This window comes from Juglans microcarpa x Juglans regia, chromosome 3D, assembly GCF_004785595.1.
Source record: "Juglans microcarpa x Juglans regia isolate MS1-56 chromosome 3D, Jm3101_v1.0, whole genome shotgun sequence".
Lineage (NCBI taxonomy): Eukaryota > Viridiplantae > Streptophyta > Magnoliopsida > Fagales > Juglandaceae > Juglans > Juglans microcarpa x Juglans regia.
The window spans coordinates 8,703,368-8,730,854 of NC_054598.1; the positions used below are offsets into that span (position 1 = coordinate 8,703,368).

Sequence of the window (27,487 nt, forward strand, 5' to 3'; positions counted from 1 at the left end):
TAAGTTATCAATGGTTGTGTCATTTACCAACCGATGCATGGTGGCCTATAAATATGGATCATTGGTGCACAAATCATATCACTCAATTCTCTTTGTTCATCACCACCTTATAAGACAAATACCCTTATGGGAGTGTCACTATATCATCAAATTTCATTTCTATTTATACTTCATTATTCAACACTAGGTTGTAGGTCTTGAAAATATAAAATGATGCCGTCGGTTGATGCCTCCTTTACTGCGTGCATACCTAAATCTACAACTTCACAATAATAACAAAAACTTTATATACATCCGATATTACCTGTCGAGAAACGATTCCTTTTGTAACTCTCAGTTATCATTTGATCGAATTTTATTATTCTAAACTCTTAACCATCTCGAAAGATAGTAATTATTAGGTACTTCTAAAAATACAAATATGCAATACTTTTATCCTATTTGAAGATGCCATATTCATTAAAATTGAACTTATATTAGCAATTTTAATTACATGATATATGTCAAAAATCTGATGGCTTGATGACATATAACTCGGTTTTCAAAATGGAAAATTTGAGTTCAAAACTCCCCACCCCTGGTGTATAAAAAAAAAAAAAAATTACATGATATGCTTTGATAAAATTATAAGAATACTTTATCATTCGTATTTCAGGAGCACCTAACAATTTTTTCTCAAAAGATAGTTTATGAGATAGAGCAGAAAGTAATAGTACTAATAAAAAACCTATCAGTGCATATAAAAAGTTCAAATTCTAATTATACTAATTAGATATTAATTATCCAAAAGGAAACTAAGCAAAAAATGGAAATGTTTATAATTTCCAAAATGAAAATGAATAGATTATTTGTTATCCCAATGAAGGAAAGAAAATACAGTCATATCATTTTTCATGCTAATCGACCTTGCATGTTATCCACAAGTGATCATCACACATGGTAATGTGGCAGGTTTCAAGTGAGTCTCACTTAAGTAGTTGATAGAAGAAACCATTTAAAATATGATACATAATCATTTGTAACTAAAAATGACAGCATTTAGAATGAAGAGTTAGCTACCATCCCTCAATAAAACATATTTATATCTTTTTTGTACAAATTATATATAGTCTTGAACTATAATCAATAGTGGTAGCTAGATAGAAAGATCATTTCATCCCATGCATATGGACAACTCATCTCTTAACCAAACGATCAAAACAAGTTTTCTCATTAGATTTTAAATTACTTTCAGAAGACGACAAACAAGGGCAAACAGTCACTCCTTTTCAGAAAGAATTGATTCCATTTAGCTTTTTTATAATAATAAAAATATAAAATAAACTGATTTTATAAATATTTCATAATTAGTTAAAAATGTTGTAAATAAAATATATTTTTATTTGATATTTTTTATATAATTTGATTTTATAAAAATATTGTCATCTTAGAATATTATTATGAATTATATTGTAAACAAAAAAATTGGGTATGTAATTTAAAAAATTATTATTACTTAGTTATAAATATATTTATAAATAAAACAAAATCATTACAAATACTATGCAATCATTTGTGAGACTCACATTTATCAATTCTCCAACAATTTAAAACCATATTATCTCACTTCCAATCCAAACATCCAAAATTTTAAAAAACCATCTCCACTCATCTCAACTTACAAATCTCATTACTATTCATAAACAATATCAACTCATCTCATCTCTAAATCCAAACGGACCTATGTCAGAGGGATACCAAGGTGAGCTATTTTCTAACAGTTATTCTGGGTACAGTCGCCGGATGTAACCATCCAAAATTTTAAAAAATCATCTCCACTCATCTCAACTTACAAATCTCATTACTGTTCATAAACAATATCAACTCATCTCATCTCTAAATCCAAACGGACCTATGTCGGAGGGATACCAAGGTGAGCTATTTTCTAACAGTTCTTCTAGGTACAGTCGTCAGATGTAACCGCAGAGCAGTCGGCTATGCCACGTCAGTCGCTATATAAAAAAAATAGTGAAAATAGAAATACCAGAGCCACGCTTTTCTCTTCGCATGGAACTGGGTTTGGCATTGGTGCTCTCTCTTCAGTGGTCTTCTTCTCGAGCTCGTCTTCGACTTCGTGGTCTTCAAGACCATCATTCAATCAAGCCGTTAACAAAAGAACCAACAAATCATATAAAAGATAAAAGATAAAAAAAAAAAAAAAAAAAAGTATTTTATAGGAGTTAATATTTCGTTGTTATTGTGCGTGTTTGGTAGTAGGAGAAATTGAAAAAGGAAAATAGAAATGCAACCAAAAACTTGAGAGGATAAATCAAGCAAAGAGATAAAAAAGAACTTTGATAACAAGCTGCAAAGCGGTTCCAAAAAGCAGAGCTTGTGGAAGAATGAAGAATGAGAAGGAAGGAGGAGAGTAAAATTGACAATGACAGAATGCGAGAGGAATATGCGAGACAGAATAAATAGTCGGCGGCGCCTCCCACTTCTTATTCAAGAAAGAAGACCATTTGAATGGCAAAACGTGTTTGTTTACTTGGAAAATAAATATATACGCACAGTTCACAGAGACCGGAGTATCTTTATTGTTGAGTTTGAATACATGCATAGCATCTAAAATATGAAAAAATATTTACGAAGGGAGGGGGAGTACGAAGAGATTTAGGGATGGGGAGAGTTTGGTCTGGGGTTCGAAGGGATACATGGAGAGGAGAGTTGGGACTACGTCTTCGAAGGGAGGGAGAGTTTGAAGGAAGGGGGGGGGGGGGGGGGGGGGAGGGGGAGGGGGTTCGAAGGAAAGGAAGGGAAGAGTTGGGAGGGAAAGAGTGGCCTAGTGATGCAAATAGAGAGCACAGCTCCCAGGCGGAAACTACTCCTTAAATCATGGGAGATGGAGAATTGTTCAGTTGCTAGAATCTTTATCCATTCTTATCTTTTTATTTCAAATTTTTGTTGCTAAGTTGATTAATTCTTTCTTAATTTATTCCTGAAAGACTCGGTTGCTATATTGGCAACCCCTTCCTAGTTTATTTCCTGATTTATAGCACATGTAATCCTTTAAATATGAGAAAGATAGAAATGAAAAGGAGTTGCCGAATTTTCAAGGATGATGTTGAATTTGAGAATGAAGAGATTTTATAAAGGTAAAGATTCTGTTTGCATTCTTTTTTCCCCTCGGACATCAACGTGATGTTGGCTCTTGAGGCATTGCACCACCTAGGGTTGGGATTCGAGAGGGGGAGGGGGAGGGGGGGCGGGAGGAGATACAAAACGACGCGTATTATTTTTTACTTATGCAACGATTTCACAGCGACTATGCATGCCGACTGACTTTAGCGTTTTTCATTTTCTAAATAAGCTGACCTAAGTAGAGGGTATATATATTGAAAAGATCAAAATACAAAAAGACGAATCCGAAGTTGGAACGAAACACTCCCTAAATAAATTATCATGACTAATTTCCGACAAGTGAGTATTTTAAATTCTAATTACGGAAAATGGGAAGTTGTATATCGTGATAGCTGTCTTACATAAACTATAAAAGTTGTTTGTCTAGACAAGTCGACGGCAACTGTCCAACTAAAGTAAAAATATTAATGGTTCGAATAGAATTAGTCCAGTTCAGACTATGTGTACGTACGGTTGAGGTATTTTTATTCCCTTCACTAAGATTTTTTTTTTTTTTTCGTTTTTATGTGTTGATTACGTGTCGGCTGGTTCAGATAGTCAGATCTCAACTGGATATTTTTTTCTGGGTTAGGTTAAATGTATGCCGAACAATTTGGAAATGGAAGAAAAATAGCATGTCATAGCATATAATATATGTTTATTCTATCAACGTACATTTATTTATACCATAAAGGTGTAAATATATTTTTATTTTTCCTTTTGTGCACGTGTCAATGCTAGGACTTGAGAGTTTAGAGAGTTACTTACAAGCAAGAAAGACATAAGAGTAATGACAAATTACGGAGAAAACGTACTAATGTAGAATAATGTAAAGCAGGAAGCTTGCTTAGGCGCTTAGGTAATTCTATACATAACAAAATATATACATCACATTCAAGGAAATTTAACTTGAAAAATCAAAACACGAATATAAAAAGAAGCCCATACAATGAATAATATATTTAATGTTATATATTCTTAATACTACTCGCCTTGTCTATTTTAGACTTTTTACAAGAGGAATGATATTTTCAATTATAGAGTGCATAAGTGTGATGCACTCCTTTTAAAAAAAGTAAATAGTAAATATAAGATTTATATGAAAAAATTAATTTTTTAATAATATATCTCTCTTTTTTCAAAATGAGTATGCGATATTTACACAATTCATAATTGTATTTAGTATTACTTTTTTTTAATAAGTAGAGTGCAATACTTCGAGTATTTAATAAATAAAAAAAGTGTAGAGTCATAATTCGAAATCAAGACTTTAAATCTGATTTATTAAATCGCCAATTATATTAAAATTTAAGTAGATATAAATATGTAAATCTAGTTATTTATATAGTTAATGATATATGTTTTTTTAAATTGGATTGTACAATTCCATGTAAGAATAAACAAATCTTAATACTATCATAAACCTATTAACTTTTGTCTACACGAGGAAGCAAAGCCATTGATGGGGATCTTTGCCAACACATGAATGTATGTTTTAATATCGAAATAAATAAAAGCACACTCGGGTCACAATCACAAGCTGATCTACCCCCGTTTCATTAACAAACAAAGTAGACGTCAGAGATTACGGCGTTTCACCAACCCCCGACGAAAACGGATGACCGGATGCTGTCATCAACAAAGAGAATAAAGCATTTCATTTCTTTTTTTTTTTTTTTTTTTTTCTTTACCAAAACAAAAGTAGCCTTCTCTTTCTTTAATCACACTGGTTATCTTATAATTAATCTTTTTTGGGTTTTTGGTCTTGCAGGCCGTGTTTGGATGCCGGCTGACCCCAAAGGCACTGTCATGGCCCCACGCGTGGCGTCTGCGGAGCCGATCAACGGCTGCGTACGTGGGAGGATGTAATGCAACATGAGGGGATCAGCCTCTTTAAACAATTCAACTGGTTGGTTATATTCAGTGGGGTTAATAAAATAAAAATAATTGAATTTTACTTTTTTTAAAAAATTTGTACCTGAACAAAGAACATTTCCATGGTGGACCAAGAAGCCCATTATGTGTTTGTGCGATAGCGATGCCTCCACATGACATGATGATCCTAGGTACTGGAGAATTCATCAATTAAATTGAGTATTTTGTCTAATATGAGTAATTATTAACTAGTTCAACAAAATATTGATAAATAGCATTTTTATTCTATCATAAGATGATAATTATTAAAAATTAATATTTATATGAATAATTTTAATTATACGACAAATATAATAAGAATATCATGTGGTCTATATCTCTCTGTATCAACTATAATTTTAAGTAGCTGAAAAGGAACATGCCATTATAAACATGCCTAACAAAGCGCCGCATGCATCCTCAAATCATTGTGTTCGGTTGCTTATACAGCTCCTAGCTAGGTGACTCATACCGCAGTAATCAAACCAATGATAAGGCACTACTAATCTAACTTTGAAAGGGGAAATGACTTTCCGATTACTTTATTTACACTTGTACAAGTAGAACCATACCCATTGAGTAAACGAGGTAATGATAATTACAAGGAAGAAAAATAAAAATATTGTTTTCGATCGGCTAATAGAAGGGGAGGAAGAGAGTGATGAAGATGGTGGGATGGATCCATAAGTGAAGGAAAAAAAACATCATGAAAACTTGACATGCACCGCAACAAACAAGCTAGATTAAGGTTATGTTTGGGCACTTAAATTAGATGAAATCTGATATCATATCCTTTCAAAATTTTTTATAATTTTCTTTTCAAATCTCACTCAAACATATAATAATTTTTAATTTTAAGTTTTCAATTTTTTTTATCTAATTATTACTTAATCAGTATAATTTTTTCAAATTTTTAAATAAAATATAAAATATACCATTTTTTCAAATTTAAAGAAATAATAAAAATTTATATTTAAATAATATTTTAACTTTATAATATTTTTATTCAATTTTTTCTCTCTTATTTTTTAAAATTCAATAAATATTATAATTCAAATCATTTCACTATTCATAAAATCCTCAATCTCTAAAAGTTTCGATCAAACAAATTGTAGGTGTGATGAAATAATTAAAGATGATGTGACAATAATTAATTTAAATTCAAATAGACTAGTTAGGTATATTTTCCACTGGCATAGAGGCCATTTGAACCAAATTAAAAGTGGTAAGAAATGAGAAGATCATTGGTGCTTAATAAATACATCATAACTTAAAAGCTGAAACAAAAAAAACGATAGAAGGATGAGAATTAACAATGAAGGACTTAATTTATTATTCTAGAGGGGAGCTTTGAATGACTCGGATGCTACTAATAAATCCACGTACAGGATAAACTCCATGAATAGTATAAAAATGCAGTACAACATGAGGAGCCCCCCCACCCTTTAATTTTGGCATTGATTGTGAACTTCAGGACCTTTGATTGGAAATCCTGTGGCGTGGGATAATAATAGAACCTGGAGCGCATTGATTACAGTTTAATAACTCCCGTGAACCCCCTTAGATTAGATTGAATTTGATTTCAATTATGATTCAGTCAGTCTCTGTCTCTGTCTGTCTATCTTTTCCCTCACTGTTTTCCTACTTAAATCAAATGGTCGAATAATAAATCTCCTACTGTAACTATTATAACTGCCAAAAATGTTGTGGCGAAGAAAAATCTGTGTCCCAGCGTGCAGCATGAACCATGTTTCCTGCCATATTCTTTTCAACTCAGACAATGACCCGACGATCAAGGTGCTGGAATCATCAAGCGGGTGTCTCAAAGCAGCAGCCATCTCCATTCTCCAACCAAACAGGATTAGGTAATTTGAGAACAAATAGAAAAGATCAATGGACTTCACTTCGGAGTGTTCACTTGACATATATAACATAGAAATGTATATTTTTCTTTCACAGCTTCTTCAACACTAATATCTTCGATATCATGCCTGTTTGAGCATTCACTCACAAGGTTGAAAACATACACACAAAAGATAAATGTTTGGTTCATATAGACTAAACAAATTTTACCGCTACGGTGGTAATTCAGTTAGTATGAGCTGATATTTCATGATTTTAAAATCAGGAATTTGAAAAGACATAACTTGAAATCACTTATGATAATAAAGTCTGATATTTGGGCTATAAGATGGACTTTAGATCAGCTGGATACTGAGAGTGATATGGTGATAGATTCACTCTTGAAGTTGTAGCTATGGTTCAAGTGGACATTCTACAATTGGAAGAAACTTTTATGATCACGCTCAATGAGAATTGTTAGGCTGGTCGTCTCCACTTTTCCTTTTGTTGAGAAAAGAAAAAGACTAAACAAATTTTACAAATTAATCTGATTTGAATTTTAATTTTTTGTAATTTTTTTTTTTATTATTTTTTGTGTAAATGGGACGCTTTCTAAGACAAAAGTAAAGGTGGCGAAATTCATCCCAAAATAACATAGTGTCTTGCTGACTTAGATGGCCCCACCTTAAGTCCTAAAGTGAAGGGCAAAAAAGCACTCAAACCTAGTAGTTCCAACCTCCGAGAGGGTACCGTATGCACTAAAACCTCTTAGCTCCACATGGACAACTTGTTTTTTAACAGCTTTAAATTGCACGACCTAATTCAAAACCTGGATAATACAGCAATTCCCTCCACTAGAGCTAGTGAGCGAGACAAGAGAGGAAGTCGATAATGACATGTGGAAAGCAGCACCAATTTCTTTTAGTAAGTAAACAAAGGTGCAGCAACTCACTTGATTTGCTATACTCTCTTGAACTCTCCAAAATGTCCATCCATCATCTATTTATCTATCCAGAGGAGAGGAGAGGAGAGCTCGGACACCTGCCACCCTCTCCTCCCCTCTTTCCCAAAGCTTAGAATGGGGACAAAATTGATCATATTTTCATCAAGTTACATTATCTTCACGAACAGTCCCAAGCTACCAATCTAGTATGATAGTATCTACCAATTCAACCAAGTTATAATTGGACTAGCATGTGAGAGACAGGACTCGTTGGTTTTTACGAATGGGATGAGATAAGATGAGATGAAAATTAAAAATTAAATCAAATATTATTAGAATATATTATTTTAATATTATTTTTATTTTAAAATTTAAAAAAGTTAAATTATTTATTTTATTTTATATAAAAATTTAAAAAAATTATAATAATTAGATAAGATTAAATGAGATAAAATTAAAATAATTATGAAAACAAAAGAGCTTGTCTCACAAGCCGCACCTTAAAAGCAAATTTATTTGATATACTTCTATGTATTCACGTTTGGCTTGAAAAAAATTGTAGCTGACATACTCGATGTCCTACAAAAGTGTAGTAGTTCTTTGCCTAACTCCTCACAAGAATCTATAACAGTACTCCCTTCTGCTGTGAAATTTTACCACGGTAGCTAATAATAATCTAGACTTATGAATCAATTGCATTCATGAACACCTTGTTTTCAGTATTAATTGATCAATCAAGAAATAATATGGGACCAAACTATTTATTTTATTTCGTTTCTCAAATTCTCCCATTTTTAACATCATGTGGTATGAGATTTCTGTTAGCACATGATGTCACACCTTCCACTCCCCTAAAAAATAAAAAAAAAAAGATTAAAAAAAGGAAAGCAACACCACCTGGCAACCATGAGCAAAAGACACAGAGAAAACGGCTCATATATTTTATTTTATTTTTTAATTTTTTAATTTACTTAATGATTAAGAAAACGATTTTTAATATATTAAAATATTTTTTATTTTTTAAAAATATTTAAAAATATTAAAAAATATATGAAAAAAAAAATTGTGCTTGGCGGAACGCCAGCGGTGATTGCTGGATGATAACCTAACACTACTCAAACACTAATGATAGAACTTTATTTATTTATTTTTAATTTTTTCCTTATGACACGTGTCATAGTTGACGAAGGGCACAATGTCTGGCGTAGGAAACACTCCGACTTGTGAATCCCTCAACTAGCTCGGTGACGAAAGAATCCATCAACAAAACCTTTTGAAATTGAGCATATTAAAAATGGGTCCGGCAAGCTGGTCACAATCTGCAAGCCAGGCAAATGGTTGTTTCAATCATTGTTATTTCAGTAAAAGAAAAGGAGAACACCACCCAAAAGGATAAAGGGAAAAAGAAAAAGAGAAAAAAAGAAACACAAAGCATTTAGCAAATCATAATCATGACATGCAACATCTAATTGATAAGAAACTACCAACCAAGCTAAGGAATGTAAAAAAGTTGGGCAGTGGAGAAACATATAACCTAGTGGTCCAAGTTCATGTGTAAGAACAATCTTCTAATGTCCTAATTGCCAGTATTGGCAAAACATGTTCATATGCAGTAAAAAAAAAAAAAAAAAAAAAAACGTATTGGTTGTTGATGTTTTGCATATGGGACAAATTAGAGTCGACAATTCAACATTATTGATGGGCCCAGATATGATACATATTGGCTGATCCAGGTGTTCATGTTTGAAAACCGTGGGGTCATTTGGTTTTCTCCTAACCTTCTCTCCTCCTATATATATATATTTATATAAATAACATCGCGCCAAAGAATTATGACACATCAATGATGTAGACCTAAACTGACTTGGGGGGATGAAAAACATTTACTTGCAATTCCGGTATTGTCGTATTGAACCCCATCATTAATGTAGAAGCTAGTCACACCACTCTTAACACAAAATTTATAGGTTTTATAAAAATAAACTTACAAATTGACGTAACTTGATATATTACATAAATAAGTAATTTGTTTATGCACCATTATTGCTGACTTGTAAGTAGCAAAACTTTAAAAGAATACGATCTCGGGAAACTAACTATACAGCAACCTCTCTTTGGGCTTGGAGCCCATAAACTCAGACTGGTGTGAAAAAAGAGTCGGGCCAGCTTGAGTATCAGGTGCTTTACAATGGCTCTGGAAAGTGGCAAGGACTTGGCTGGGTATAGCTGAGTCAGGACTCGGGCCGCGTAGGAAAGAAATCCACTTGAAGAGATCAGAAGTATTGTTAAAAGAGCGTTGCGGAGCTATTTCTTCCCGTAGGAATTTTGTAGTGTTCGTGGCGAAAAGTTCTTGGCAATTAGCCCATTAGCAATAGCACCCCCAGTTGTAGAAGCCTCAAATTTCGCCATAATATCAACCAAAAAAATGTATTCATTTCATAGTTTCAGCTTGGGCCTGAAGGACAACGTAGATTTTTTATTTGGGCCCACTTTTAATGTTACTCTCATATCTTCTATTTAAAATACAGTGCATTGGTCCACTTAAAAAAAATTATTGATGTGACAAAATTAAATATTAAAAATCTAAATCTAAATTAGGAGTATTTTTATAAAATAATTTATAAAAATAATATCATTTATATTTTAAATTTAAAACATAATTATTTAAATGATTGTAAAAACAATTATAGGTATAACAAAATTATCACAGTTTTAATGAATTTTATTTTACACAACAGCTGTCACTCACTTATGACATGAATTCGGGTAATTTGACGAGCTAAACACATTTGACCATGTATAATCTTTGTAATAATTGATTATTTGTTAATATCTTAGTTTGACGACACGTGTTATTTGTTAATCATTTCAACTAAAACCGGATTCTAAACCACATCCACGACCATAACTCTCATATAAAAATTTTTTAACTCTGTTTAAAAAAAAAAATCATAAAAAAACTTAATTTTCCACATATAAATAGGTTAAAGATTATAAATTTTAAAACAAAATTGATAAAATGAATTTTATATATAAAATTATAAGTAAAATTATAAATACATTTAATATTATTCTTATATAAAAAAATGTACTCATCATTTCTATATTACATATTTATTTTTAGTTTTTTTTATTTTATTATTATTGTTAGTGTAACGTAGAAATGATAAGCTGAATTGATACGTTTGGAATAGTTAGCGCCCTTGGAATCGGATGTTTCTAATCCTGGACAAAGGCGTACTCAGTGGTTAATTAGGAGTCTAGGACGCCGTCTGTCACCGTGCGCAAACTCCTATTCCAACTAGACCTACGTTCATCTCATTGTCCAGCAAGATTATGACGCGTCAGCTACGCCGCTTCGTTTGTATCCAATCACAGTGACGGTTGTGATGCTACGCACGGGGATCCTAGCAATCTCTTTCTTCACCAGCTCTAACTATAAAAGCGGAAAAAACGAAGCCGGTCTTTTATTACGAGAGACAGCGAGTCGGAAGGAAAAGAACCGAGGAAAGAGAAGGAAAGGGGAGGGTTCACCTGTAATTCTCCAACGCTCTCGTTCTTCATCCTTTAGCGGCCACCGGATCTCCCATTAATCATGGTAATTTTATTTGCTACTAGCAATTTGTAGTGTTAATTCGTTATTTTTTATCCTTGGTTTCTGGTTGAGTTGTTGTTTGTTTCTTTTATTTTTTGAATTACGTTGCTGGTATCGTTGTTTTTTCTTGATATGTTCTTATGACGGATAATTGATCGCAACATCGATCTGATCTAGCCGAGTTTTGCTAGAATGGATAGGATCAATGAAGGATCTCTTATAGATTCTGCCAATATTTTTTATGTTGATCATAGAAGCTTCATGATTGATTCGCTGAGATGTAACATAATTACAATTTTTTGGGAAATGATAAGCGTATATCACATGTCACTACCCTCTTTTTTTTTTCTTTTTTTTTTTTGGCATTAAATGGTATAGCACTATTAAGATTAGCATCCTCTAGATTTCTTTCAGCTTTTATTATTGTAACCATACACTATTGAAAGTTTAAGGATTTTCTTAAAAGTTTCCAAACGTTTTTTTTTTTTCCTATAACAAGACTTCTTCAATAATACTAGAGAATTACAAAGCATATTTGGCAAGCACTAAGATCATACACATGCCAAGCATATTTGGCAAGTCTGTGTGCTCCTTCATTTCCCATGCGTCCAGTATGCTGTATTTTGCAGTTCCTGCAGGTCTTCATCAACTCTTTAGTCTCTTTAATAAGATTACCCAGTAAAGACATAGACTCTCTTCCATCATTAAGTGCTTGTACCATTAACAGTGAATCACTTTCTACAATAAGATCAGTTATGCCCCTATGAAGGCAGAATTTCAGTCCTCTGAAAATAGCCAATAGTTCAATCTCTATAGGGTCAAACTCCTTCTTACTTGCTGTCAAAAGAACTTCTCCCTTATTCCCTTATCATCTCTAAGTAGGATTCACACCCCGGCTTTTTGCTGATCATGAAATATAGCCCCATCTACATTGAGCTTCAAGACTCCTTGTGGGGTGGAGGTATCCAACTGCATTTAGCTCTACTAGTCGGCTTTGCACAATTCCTAACCTCTTTATGATCTGTCAATAAAGATAAGGCCACATTCACTACTTCTTCAGGCTTTAGATCTTTATTCTCATAAACTTTTTGATTTCTTCTATGCCAAAAGCCCCAAGCAATAAGAAAAAACTTTTCCAGCTCCTCCTTGTTACCTCTAGCTTGCACCTGTCTAGCTATATCAACAAATTCTATATTTCTTGCCTCAGTTTGCATGTATAAACTCTGATTCTCCCAGCACTCTTTCAGAGTTGGACAGTAGCATAATGCATGTGTAAGATCCTCCACTTCATCACAACAGAACTGACAGCTCTCATCCATTAGTACCTGCTTCTTCTTTAAAGTAGCTTTTGTGGGTAGCCCATTCTTGCAGGCTCTCCAAGCAAAATCCTTCACCTTGTTTGGAATCTGTAACTTGCACAGAACTATTTAATCAGAAATAACGGTTAGCATTTTAAGAAATCTACCATGGAAATCCAGAGGATCTATATTTAAATAGATATGATGATAAAGCATCTAGATAATATTATTGTAACATAGTTAGTAAATCCCAAAATCATTATAAAGCTCAGTTTCACCTGATAATAAATCATTATAAACACCTTTTCATTCTTATTTACCTGATTCATATATCTCTCATACAATGTGGGACTTGTTGGGGCATTACAGATATTATTTTGGAACTATGAATAATAATCCATCCGTAGGTATGAGAGAAACCATGGGTTTTTGTATTTTAGTACACTGTGACTGTGCTTTCTCAGCATATATACTTTGATTTGAAGTGTTTAAGATGTTTTCAGCCAGATATTAAAATCTTAATTCAAGTTAAAATTGGAAGTATTATTTTCTTAGTTGGTGATGAATGAATTGGTGTTGTTCGGGGTGTTTGTGTAGACGACATCTAGGCGACTTGCAGACAGGAAGGTGGAGAGGTTCGAGAAGAACATTATGAAGAGAGGAGCTGTGCCCGAAACAACCACAAAAAAAGGAAAGGACTATCCCGTCGGTCCTGTTCTGCTTGGCTTCTTCATCTTCGTTGTCATCGGTTCATGTAAGACTCTCTTTCCTTAGTAACCTTTGTACCTATTTGTTATCTCTGTTTTGTTTTGTTTTTGTTCAAGGACATGCCTTTTCTTATGAAAAATTTTGACTTGGAGAATGTCAGTAGTACAAAATAACTCGTGTCTTCAAGTTAACTGTGAGCTTAAATGATTAGCCCATTGACGTAGACTAGCACGTGGATTGAATGGCTCCGTAACATCTATTCCGATTATTAAAATGTGAATAAAAAACATACTGATAAAAAAGAAGTGAAGAATCAAGCTATGCTGGTTTTGAAGATTTATATACGCAGCTATCTACTGCTGATCTTTGGGACTGTGTAAGAGTTGGGTATGAATACATGGGATATCTATTATTTATGATTTGAAATCTCAGCAAGGTAATGCCCTTCAAACCCACACCTAGGGAGTAATCTCGGGTTCATGACCCCATCCGTCATGACCGTGTATCAAGCAATTCAGGTAAACTCCTCGTACAGAATCAATTCCAAGATACCTGAGTCTACAACTTATCCCTACACTGTGATGGGTGAGAATGAAACCCAAAGCTCTAGTTCAAATCCGATGCATTGAAAATTTACCTTGTCTTCCCACCCTTTTTAAGTCAAATTGGGTTTCTTTGTATGGTTGCCCAATGGGGTCACGGGATTTGACGTTCATTTCATTAATATATATATATATATATGTATGTATTCTCCAATGGTTCCTTTTGAGGCTTGCTGATTTCATCTTTTCATTGTTTAAACAGCTCTCTTTCAGATAATTAGAACAGCAACAAGTGGAGGCATGGCTTAAACATACCCTGGCTTTGAGAGATGGCAGCAAATGTGTTCCTGTTATGTCTTTTTTATTCTTTTTGTTAGCTGTCTAGAAAATTTATGTGATATCAATTAGGGTTCGCTCGTGTCATGATGACAGATGAAGTCAAGACTTTTAATAAATGATAATCTATCCTATGCTTATACTATATTTATATTTATCCCATATAAATGTATCTTGTTTCTTTCTTTGACAAATTATATCACTTCCCTTCTATGGAAAGGAATCAGAATGACCTCGTTTGCATTTGTGTGTGGACTTTCAATTTTCTGATATCTGAAAGTGTCCGGAAGCGACCTGTGCATAAATGCTTGCTTTTGTTACATGACTGCCCCTTACAAGTGCCAATGTCACTGAATGAAAGCAGTCGTTCTCATACGCATTCCTTGTCTATGCGCACCAATCTTAAGAGGGTCTGGAGAAAAATCCAGAGATATCCTATAATAAGTGCAAGAAAAAGTTGATTACTCCGAGCTCACAATTTTAGGTGCCTTGTAAAATCGCTGGTTGTAAGACTGCTGATCACGAAAACATATATCATTCTCTATTATATAAGTGGCTATAAAACGGCTGAAACTGAAATTCGCATTTTCTGTTTACTCTCTGTTAAATAGCCGTTAACTTCCTACAACAAAGCCTTGAAGACCGAGATTCTTTATCCTTCAGTTACTTTTAACGTTTTCACATCTTTATCCTACAGCAGCGCCTTGAAAACAGAGATTGTTTTATCCTTTAGTCACTTTTAACAGTTTCAGATCTTTATGGGTTGACTGTTAAGATGTTTTAAGTTTATTACTTTTATCTTTTATGTCTTACAGGTTATGTCTATACCATTTTTATACTTTTTTCCCTACATGCTTTTTCTCTTTACAGATTGTCAGATTTGTGTTTGAATGCTTTTTCATCGTCAGATTGTGATATTTTGGGATTTCTTGTGAGCTGATGGCATATATCTTCGCCATTTTTATGCTTTCTCACTGCTGTCTATGAATGGTTTCTATCTTCTGCAAGTTGTCAGATTTCTGCATGCAACCTGCATGCGTATGATGCGTTTTCCCTTCTGCAGGTTGCATGCGTATCAAACATGTAAAATATTGAAAAAGTTGTGAAAAAAAAACAATCAAAGTCTAAAAACATTATAGCAGAACACGGGAAAAAACAAAAAAAAAAAATTTCATTTGTTCTATGAGTGCAGGTTGTAAAAAAAACAATCAAAATCTAAAAACATTATAACAAAACACAGAAAAAAAAAATTTCGTCTATTCTGCCAGTTCATACAGTTTCCTACAAAATATTCTTAATCAGTGTATGAAAAAACTGTCGTTATTGAAAAAAAAATCGAATCCATCTATTCTGCCAGTACATGCACTTTCTTACAAAATAAAATAAAATACATCTCAGAGATATTTTTAAGCAAAATACATCTAGGTGGATGAAAAAAAAAGTACGAAAAGGCCTTAATGAACACAAAAAAAACATATGCATGCATGGTCTCAGGAGTTTTTTTTCCATATTTGGTTTAGGAGTTTTTGAGTTTTTCTTTTCTGATGTCTGGGTTGGTTGGTTTTGCTGTTTTTAATATGTGAGATGGGTCGCCTGGGAGGAGAGGGGACATTGCCCTTTAAAAGATAATGAGTTTTGACAGGAGAAACCAAGCCACCAGACATCTATACAGCCTGATATTTTCATAGGTGAAACTAAACCACCTGATATTCCGAAATTGAGGATCAAACAATTGTCTAAGGTGTTCATCTTTGGCAGTGTTCAACCTTTTTTGTGTTTTTGACTTCTCATCTATTGTCTTCTCTTCTATTTTTTTCTTTTATTGTTTTTAATGTTTACTGTTGATTACTTTTCAGCTGCTTTCCCAGTTGTCTAAGGTGTTCTTGGCTGGAGCTGGAGATTTCTAAAGCTAGAACTTTGTGGCCTTTGATCATTGTGAGTGCATAGTTATTTAGTGTGGTGTTTTCTGATGGTGAATGTAGTGCTTTTTCTGTTTTCTATTTCCTATAAACCTCAACATATGTTTATATCTTTGAAGATAAAATCCTCAGCAGATGTTCATACCTATTTCCTTTTCTTTGTTTACTCTGTCTCCAGATTTTTTTTTTTCCTTTTTTTTATCTGTTTCATCTTGACTTTGTTTTTTCTTTTGTGAGGGTATACTAACAGCCAAACATGTGAGAATCCTAGAAACACCAACTTCATTTTATGAAATGAAAGTTCCACACCCTCAACCATTCTGCTATTCTTTTCCTTCCAAAGGAAAAATAAATATCATTGGGTATCTATTTGCCATTCTACTCAATTGATAAAACAAATATTAGTAAATACCACTCTCAATCTACATTAAAACCAAAGTGCTAATCTGAAACTAAAAAAGAAGAAAAAAAGTTGAAAAACTCATAAGAACAGAAAATAGAACACATATTTTTCCCAACTATTCAACATCCAGCCGAAAGATCAAATCTTGTTCATAAACAAAATCTGAACTATTAAAAGAATCCAAACAATGGATCAAAGAATCCATTTAAAAACATAAAAAAAAAAATTAATTTTAATACAAGAAAATATAATTTCGAAACCACAAAAAACCTAAAAAAATTAAAAAGAATGAGAAATACAGGGCATAAACTTTCTGAACAACTATTATTCCCACTAAAGTTACCTGTTTCAATTCCATTAATCAACTCGGCTCTTCTTCATTTAATTCCTGAGAACCAAGAAATAACTGTTATTAGCAAGCTACAGCTATTTGAAGACCCTATTTGGTTGCAGAGAATATCGGGAACACAGATAATAGAAACAAGAAATAGAAATGCCCGAGAACAAAGGAAATTAGAAAAATGTAATTTCTGTAAATACAGCAACAAGAAAAACTACAAAATAAAAATAAAAATAAAACTTTAGATCTGAAATAATCTAACATTCAGATTTGAAGAAGAGAAAAAAAAAAAAGAAAACTCAGATCAGAAGAAGAAAAAAAAAATCCACCTTTCCCATGAAGAACAACCGTGTTCTTCGTTGACTGACCTAGGCTGCATTTTTCTTCATTTTCTTTGAGACCAAACATGGGAAACGTATGTAGAGAGGAGATTTGAGAGACACGGTTCAACAATCGTGAGAACAGACGTCTAAAAATCCTAATTTATTTAATTTATTTCATGAACAAACGCTCGGATCTGTTTCATTACGCACTCAAATCGGAAAGAGAGGCAAAAGGAAAACCGATTAGATCCAAAACTCAAAACGGAAAAGTTTGGGAGAAGAAGGATGAAGAGATATTTTCGTACCTTATCTCAATCGGACTTTGCGGCAATGGCGACGGAGCGAGGCAGACGCGTGAGAGTGAAGCGGCACGGCGACGGAGCGACGAGAGAGTGAGGCGAGAGAGTTGAGGAATGGAGTGAAATGGAAAAGTGCGGCGCGGGGGGGGGGGGGGGGGAAGAGAGAAAACAATAGGGTTTTCTCTATTTTTAGCAAAACGACCGCATTTTGCACTTTATTATTTTGACACACGGGCTGGTCCCTTCCCACATAGACCTCCGGCCCAACAATAATAAAAACTCACCCAAATATTACACAACCTCCCAACATAGAAAGCCCAATCCAAAAAACCAAGATAATATATAAGAAGAAAATATTTTGATACAAAATACATAACAATTTTTACAATAGTAAAATAAAATAATGAAAATTATCTTAATATAGGATACACAACAGCTTTTCCAATAATAAAATAAAATAATGATAACAATCTTAATAATAATAAAAAATTAAAATTAAATAGCCAATAATAATATAAAATATTATTAAAAAATTGAAATTTATATATTATTGTGATGCATGAGGCTCAATCTGAAAAATGAAAATAATGTATATAAGAATAAAATATTTTGATACAAAATACACAACAAGTTTTACAATAGTAAAATAAAATAATGAAAACGATCTTAATACAGGATACACAACAGATTTTCTAATAATAAAATAAAATAATGAAAACAATCTTAATAATAAAAAATAAATAAATAGCCAATAATAATATAAAATATTATTAAAAAATTAAAATTTATATATTATTGTGATGCAGGAGGCTCAATCTGAAAAATGAAAATAATGTATAAGAAAACATCTTAATATTAGATACACAACAGCTTTTGCAATAATAAAATAAAATAATGAAAGTGATCATTGTAATAATAAAAAAAAATGAAATTAAAAAGTCAATAATAATATAAAATATTATTAGAAAATTCAAGTTTAGCTAATGTAATCTTTGCAATAGTAATATAAAGTAATGAAAACGATCTTAATAATAATAAAAAAATAAAATTTAAGAGTCAATAATAATATAAAATATTATTAGAAAATTGAAATTTATATCATATATTATTGTGAAGCAGGAGGTCCAATTTGAAAAATGAAAATAATATATAACAAAATACCTTAATATAGGATACACAACAACTTTTGCAATAATAAAATAAAATAATGAAAGCGATCATAGTAATAATAAAAAAAATGAAATTAAAGAACCAATAATAATATAAAATATTATTAAAAAATTGAAGTTTATATTATTGTGACAAAACATGATAAGTGTAGAAAAAATTATCTTGTCTTCATTGAGTTTAGGATTAATGAAAAAGTTTTGAATAAAATACTAGAAACAAAATTCAAAAGTGGTTTTAATTTTTTGGCATCATTCCAAAATGTTTGCAAAATACATATTTGGACAATCTTCTTGTGCTTATATGTGTGTGTATACAATACAATCAAAACTTACAATGTTTTTCCTATCTACACAGGAATTATCCTCCTTATCAAGAGATCTAACTATATAAAAGACTCTCCACTGTTGGTTTTGAGAACTGTAAGTCCTTTTTTTTACATATTTTAGTGTGTACTTACTAATAGAAAATTAATTTTGAGAAATATTTTATTTTATGAATTTCGATGTGTGATATCAATCTATGCTTTTTATAGATTCTCTATTCATGGTATTTTCTTTATTTTATGTGTTATTTTGTTTATATAATTTAAAATACACCATGTAGATGTGTATTTCGCATTAAGCAGTTGTTAATTATTCATTTAGTCTTGGTTGTGTGGAACAGTATCCAACGTTTGGAAGAATTGTTCGCATCATTAACATAATGAGAAGTGGTAAGATTGTATTAATCAATTATGTAGCATTTGTTTTTAAATAGAAGTATTAATTTTGTAAGAGTTAAGCTTGAAAACTATTTTTTGAAGATCATGGAAAACAACCAGCAAAGAAAATCTCGTATAAAGACTTACCAGAAGAGAAAAAGGAAGAACTCCTTAGAAAACAAAGAGAAAGATATGCTAAAAAAAAAGCGTCTAGAAGCAATTCTATCCAGTTAAACGATTCAGCTTCATTTAGGAGTGATCAAATGATTACGTTAATTGATGAACCTTCAAATGATGATGTTGAACATATAGACATCATTCAGGATTTTACTGTTCTACAAAAAGTGTCAAAGAGACAACGAAATTTCCGCGTTGATGATGTTGACATCAATGAATTGGGTTCATCTCATGAAGTATGTGTTCCTCCTGGCGTCAATGTCTGTGTGGTTGATTCAGAGGCGACTTCATCATTAAACAATGTGACGAATCGTTCTGATTGTCCGAGCAATTCAGGAAACACATACATCGATGAAACAACTGTCTTAAATCAGCTCTTAATTCAACAGGTTTTCTTAAATTTATTTTTCTATCTTTCTTATTCAAGCAGCGTTATATTCCTTTCCATTGAAATTTGGGAACATCCTATTCAAATAGGTCCCATATGTTGTTCGGGAAGAGTCAAGTCTTGAAACAAGTATACCACCACCTCGTAGGGGTAAGGAACAAGTATAATTATATTATTCATTCTTTTGATTCCAATGTCAACTCTTGGTATTCTTCCAATAGTGTCCTTAGTCTAATCATTCAAAGAATTTGATGGGTTTATGCCTATTGTCTTGTGTTCATTTTGAACTCAATAGGTGGGGGGCATCACCGTTCTGCTGGACTTAGACAATTATTGCAAGTTGTGCCATCCGAAGCATATTCTTTGCCATGTATGCCTTGTTGCAGACATTGTAAAGCAAAGCGATTCTATCATGAAACAAACGGATTTTGTTGTGCTGATGGAACAATTTCTTTGGTCACAAATGATGTCCCTGATCAATTATATGATCTTTTTACCTCCAACACAGATGAAAGTGCGCATTTTAAGACCTATGTTCGGACTTATAATAACAAGTTTGCGTTTACATCTTTTGGAGTTAAATTCGATAGAGATCTTTGCAGACGGAATAGAGGGATTTATACCTTCCGAACTCAAGGACAGATCTATCACTATATCAATGATTTAGTCCCATTAAATGGTCGTCCTTCTTATCTCCAATTGTATTTTTATGATACTGAGCATGAATTGGAAAATCGCATTTCTGATTCAGATAGAATGAATCCATCAATTATAACTCAACTCATCGATATTCTTCGCATCAATCCATATTCTATGTTTTTTCGGTGTCTTGGTGATTTGTCAAATTTGAAAAATCAAGTAATCCATATAAGATCAGATGCTGGCCTAGATCAGCGTGTATTCAATGCTCCGACATCATCACAAGTTGCAGCAATATGGGTTGAAAATGAAGATGCAGATCAGTTGGGAGGACGGAACATTTGTGTCGTTAGTCATTCTGGTGGAAGTCATATAGTTCAGTATTATTTTGGCTGCTATGATCCACTTCAGTATCCGCTGTTGTTTCCTTTTAGAGATACTGGTTGGCATCAAGGCATTCGAAGGGTCAATAGAGAAAGAACATTAATGTGTAATGAAACAACTCAATCAATAGATCCTCACCAATCGATATCAGCAGAAGAATTACTTACAAGAGAACAACGAGATGAGAGTGTAATCTTAATCTTCCCATTTTGTAATCAGTTTGTAGATGTCCAATTTTGTAATATTTCATTCTCCTTCAACTTTTGTAGCGTTGAACAGAAAAATGAAGGATCCAATTGTTTCGTACCGTGAATATTATTGCTACAAATTACAAATCAGAGAAAATGTCAGATCAATTTTGTTGCTGTCAGGTCGTCTATTGCAACAATTTGTTGTTGATATGTATGTTAAGATCGAGACGTCAAGATTAGATTATTTTCGTAGCAAACAACAACATATTCGATCTGAGTTATATCAAGGTATTGTTGATACCATTACGCTTGGGGAAACTAATGCTTCTAAAGTTGGAAAACGAATTATTCTGCCTTCATCATTTATTGGGGGTCCAAGAGACATGCGAAAAAGATATATGGAAGCAATGGCTTTAGTTCAGCGTTATGGTAAGCCAGACATTTTTTTAACAATGACATGCAATCCAAACTGGCAAGAAATTTCAAATCAATTACGCATGTATGAGGAGATTCAAAATCGGCCTGATTTGGTTGCTCGGGTCTTTCGTGCAAAATTAGAAGAGTTAAAGGATCGATTATTCAAGCAGCAGATATTTAGAAAAGTCTCAGCGTATGTTTACGTCATTGAGCACTAGAAAAGAGGGCTTCCACATGCTCATTTTTTAATTATATTACAGAGAGATTGGAAACTTTATGCGCCTGAATCTTTTGATGAGATTGTATCAGCAGAAATACCTGATAAAAATGTGAATTTGCATTTGCATAACGCTGTTGTCAAGCATATGATACATGGACCATGTGAGGTGTTGAATCCTACAAATGTTTGTATGAAAAAAAATGGTTATTGCAAAAACTGTTATCCAAAAAATTTTACATCGGCTACGACTGTTGGAAATGATTGCTTCCCAATATATAGGCGTTCTGACAATGGAGTAACTGTCAATGTGAGAGGTCATAATTTGGATAATCGTTGAGTCGTTCCTTATAATCCATATTTGCTTGCAACATTTGACTATCACATTAATGTCGAGATTTGTTCTACGGTAAAAGCAGTCAAATATCTTTATAAATACATTTACAAAGGGCATGATCGTGTTGCTTTCAATTTGATTTCTGAACAAAACAATCAACAAATTGATGAAATCCAATAATTCCAATCGGTTCGATGGATTGCTCCACCTGAAGCAATGTGGAGAATATATGGTTTTATTGTTAATAAAATGTACCCAGCAGTGTATAGCTTACATTTACATCTTGAGGATCAACACCAAGTAACTTTTCGATCAAATGAAGACTTAACCAATGTTCTCAGCTCTGATCGGTCTGCAAAATCGATGTTAACAGAATTCTTTGCACTAAACTGAGTGGATGAGAATGCCAGGACGTTGTTGTACAAAGAATTTCCAGAATTTTATGTTTGGAGCCAACAATACAAAGAGTGGACTTGTCGGAAGAAGAAAATTGTTATAGATCGAATTGTTACAGCAAATCCATTTGAAGGTGAGAGGTATTATCTACGGATATTATTAAATCATGTCAGAGGACCTTTGTCATTTGAAGATCTTAGGACAGTTGATGGTGTTGTGGCTCCAACATTTCGTGACGCAGCAACTATGCACAGTTTGTTACAGAGAGACAGCAGCTTAGAAGATTGTTTATATGAAGCATCTCTATATAAAATGCCGTCCAGTTTAAGACGACTATTTGCCACTATATTGGTTTATTGTAATCCAACCAATCCGAGAGAACTTTGGGAACGTTTTGAACAAGATATGTCACTTGATTTTAGGTCAACTGAAGATTCTATGTTCAATGTAAGAATGCAAGTTTTGCGTTCAATCTCATTTACACTTGAATCAATGGGAAAAGATATTAATTCGTTCCATTTTCTTGATGACAACATTTGTTTCGATGAAGATCAATTCGAATCTAGGGAAATTGACGATGAATTGGCTGTTGAAATTCCAACAGAAGATATTGCTGCATCAGAAGCCCTTAATAGTGAACAACGATATGTCTATAATTCAGTTTTGGGTGCTGTTTTTTCAAATAGAGCTGCTACATTCTTTGTTGATGGCCCAGGGGGTACAGGGAAGACATTCTTGTACAAGACACTTCTCGCCGCAGTAAGATCAAGAAAATTAGTGGCACTTGCAACTGCTTCATCTGGTATTGCAGCATCTATCCTTCCTGGAGGTCGAACAGCACACTCGCGCTTTAAGATTCCACTGGATACTGATGAACATAGCATGTGTCGTGTCAGTAAACAAAGTGCCCTTGTAAATCTACTACGTGTAGCAAAGTTAATTATATGGGATGAGGCTCCCATGTCAAGAAAACAACACATCGAAGCATTAGATAAAATGTTACGAGACATTAATGACTCAGAGTTAACATTCGGTGGAAAAGTTGTCGTTTTTGGTAGAGATTTTCGCCAAGTTTTACCTGTGGTTCGTAAAGGAACAAGACAACAACAAGTTGACTCCAGTTTGGTTTCTTCCTATTTGTGGTCTACATTGATCAAACTTCATATGACTGAAAATATGCGAGCAAGATTGGATCCAGTTTTTTCAGAATATGTGTTAGAATTAGGCAACGGAATGCCACCAATCACAGTTGATGAAACTATAAAAATTCCTGATGGCATGCTTGTTCCATATGAAGATGACTGCACTTCTTTGAATCATTTAATAGATGCTGTTTTCCATGATATTCATGGATATTCAATAAATATTTCAGCTATGATGAATCGGGCCATATTAACACCAAAGAACAGTTATGTTGATGAAATAAATGCATTACTAATTCATAGGTTTCCTGGTGAGCTTAGGCGATATTATAGCTTTGATGAAGCAATAGATGCATTTGAACAATCAGTCATGGAGGATTTTTTAAATACTCTGACCCCAAATGGACTTCCTCCTCATGAATTGTTACTGAAGATAAACTGTCCGATCATGCTGCTTAGAAACATTAATCCTTCAGAAGGACTATGCAACGGAACACGCCTAATTTGTCGGGCTTTTGATCGAAATGTGATTGATGCGGAAATCGCAGTTGGGCACCATAGAGGAAAAAGAGTATTTATTCCAAGAATCCCATTTTTGCCAAATGTTGATGAAAATAGTGGTTTTCCATTCAAACGAACCCAGTTTCCTATTAGATTAAGCTTTGCAATGACTATAAATAAGTCACAAGGGCAAACACTGGATTTTGTTGGGATATATTTACCTCAACCTGTTTTCTCACATGGTCAATTATATGTGGCTTTATCAAGGGCTAAGACTGCGTCTACAATAAGGGTTTTAATACGACCAGTGTCGACTGAACTATCAGAAAAGAACTGCACAAAAAATATTGTGTATACAGAATTATTAAGATTAGCATGTTCAGATTAATGTTATATAGGTAATGATTCAATTGTATAATTTGAGTTTAACTACTTATGCAAAATTACATATTTAATTGAATTATCTGTTCTGTATGTTTAGTATTGTAGTCCTGAAATATTTATTGCATTTTTTAATTCTCTTTGCAATTTTCTTTTTAAATTTATTATTGGATTTATTATTCTTACACGTTTGATATTTTTGTATATGAATAGCTTTAAAGATGCGGACTATCTATATATCAATAAAAGATATAACTCCAAATACAAGGAATTGGAAAATGAAAATGATCGTGGCTGACAAGTCACCCAAACGAACAGGCCAACGCTCGCCAGTGAAGTACCAAAGTCTAACATTGATTGATCCAGAGGTATATTAATTACTTCTTTCTATTGTCTTTTGTTTTTTTTTGTGTACTAAAAACTTGTGAATGATTTTGTTATTCTAAATCTTTTCATATTATATAAATATTGATGATGTTGCTTTCATTTAGTTCTCTTATTGTAACACATTTAAAAAATATTTTTTTTAAAACCCGAAAACAATTTAAAATAAAAAAAATTATTATACTCAATTATTCATTACAATTTTTTTTTTTATAAATTGTTCATTTCAATTTCTTATACTGTACAGGAAAATCGAGTGCAAGCGACAATGTTCGATAAAGATATTGACTCACGAGATGATACCTTACATATTTTCCGGTCATATTACATTAGTAATGCATATGTGAGGCCGCTGGATCCAAGGTATAGAATTGAAACACATGAATATCAATGGATCCTAAATTCAAGAACGATAATTGAGGAAGTTCCGAAAAATGAAGAACAATTGGAGCTACCAAAGTACCAGCTCATTCCGTTCAATGAATTTGACGCTTACAAAAACTCAATTGCAGAAATAGGTAATTTACTCTTTATTTTAGAATCTTTAATTATCGATCTATTAAAAATTTAAATCTTATTTGTCAGATGTTTTGGTTGTTGCAATTCATATCAAACCATGTAGAGAGATAACTTCGGCACATGGACCGACAACTATTCAGGAAATCTATGTTATCGATCAAAGGTAAAAATATTTTTTAGATAGTTCACTCTTTTAGAATTATTTTTCATTCTTTATTTCTTACATATTCTGTTAATTCTTTTTTTATTCCAATTTTGTAGCTTAAACCCCATAAGTTTAACTATGTGGGGTCAATTTGTGCAAGATGAATGCAAAAAAATCTCAGAAATAATTGGCTCAAAGCCAGTTATACTTGGAACAAGAATAAGAGTTGGTTCTTATAATGGTATTTTTAATAATTAACAATGTTATATTTTCTTTTATATTATATATGCTTACATTAATCATGATCTTTATTTCCAATGAAGGATTGTCTCTTTCATCACGTCCAAAAAGTAAATTTATGATCAATCCTACTCTTCCTGAGGCAACTTCATTGCAAGAGTGGTAATTATCACAAATATAAATCATTATTTGTATCATGCTATTTGAATATTGAAATCTCCATATTTTTATTTTTTATGTTGCATTTGTTTTTATGAATTTTAAGGGCGGTGATTAATGACTTATTACTTGAGAGAATTATTGCAAAATGCTTGACATACCCATCAACATCTCTATCTTCTGTTGGTATTCGAGAAATCATCAAGAATTGTGATGTTGCTGAGTTCATTAAAAGTTTACAACCCATGCAGGTAAAATCATATTCTTTGTAACAGATTTAAATATTTATACAATCAATTCACCTAAAAAATTGTTTCTAATGTAATGTAGAAAGCAAAATTTTGGATAAAGGCGAAGATAATTGTAGTTGACTTGCGCCAGATATTTTTTTTATATGTCATGTATTGGCTGCAATAAAGGAACTGGGTATGATTACAATGATACATTCCTTTGTTACCATTGTAAACACCAAAGCATTTCTCAACCACGGTATGTATCTTTCAAATTTTTTGTTTTATTTGATAATTTATGTGATAGATTTAATGTATAGCTTTTGTTGATTCTAACTTAAAATGACATTTCTATCAAATTTATAGTTGTCGAGCATATGTTGAACTCGACGATGGTACAGGAAGACTCTCTGCTATTATGTTTGGCGAAGTTGTAGAATAAACATTCGATTGTTCAGCAATTGAACTTATGAATCACACTGGTGATGTATGTTTTCCTATTTTCCATTAAATTTATTGTTGTGAGTAAAAAAGTTCATCTTAAAATTTTCAACATGTTTACTACATTATCTATGACCACATTGAGTTTTATATTAATTTTTCATGTATCTGTTGTTTAAATTTTTATTAATCATAGAAGCTTATTAAAAATTTTCTTTGCAGGAGCATCTGCCATATATTGAAAATCTTGTAGCAGAAGTTTCGCAAAAAGGATGGATGATCGAACTTTTAGCAGACCCTAATCGACTCAACCAGCAGCAACACAAAAATTTTAATGTCGTCTCTGTTGATGCAGTACAAGACGACACAAAATGATGCATCATAGTAAAAATATCAAAGGACTCATATTATGAACTGATATTTTTGTTGGTTTTGTAAATATGTGTTGGATTATGGATTATGTTACATTGTAAACTAATGTTTTATAAATATCGATGTTTTTACCGAACTCGGCAAACGTGCTTTGCACGTTGTTCCGACCTAGTATATATATATATAAGCAACTAAAGACGGCTGAGGGCCTGCCTATCCCCGAGTCAGCCTCAGCAGCCTAATGAAGTAGTAACTATTATGCTTTTCATTCTCGGAGATCTCTCCACAGACGATGTTCGCCAAGTAAACAGAGACTATACAGGATACACATCTTGC

General features: G+C 32.8%; 1 protein-coding gene across 1 annotated transcript; it reads left to right on the forward strand.

The window, feature by feature from the left end:
* The first annotated feature begins 11,298 nt into the window (after positions 1 to 11,298).
* On the forward strand, positions 11,299 to 14,521 carry LOC121256520 (stress-associated endoplasmic reticulum protein 2-like). Its single transcript, XM_041157351.1, has 3 exons — positions 11,299 to 11,456; positions 13,349 to 13,505; positions 14,264 to 14,521. The coding sequence occupies exons 1-3, from the start codon at positions 11,454 to 11,456 to the stop codon at positions 14,308 to 14,310; spliced, it is 207 nt and encodes a 68-aa protein (XP_041013285.1). The 5' UTR covers positions 11,299 to 11,453; the 3' UTR covers positions 14,311 to 14,521.
* The last annotated feature ends 12,966 nt before the right edge of the window (positions 14,522 to 27,487 follow it).

Coding starts and splice junctions, on each gene's coding strand:
- LOC121256520 (XM_041157351.1), top strand. Junction 13,506..14,263: donor CTTCGTTGTCATCGGTTCAT/GTAAGACTCTCT, acceptor TTGTTTAAACAG/CTCTCTTTCAGATAATTAGA.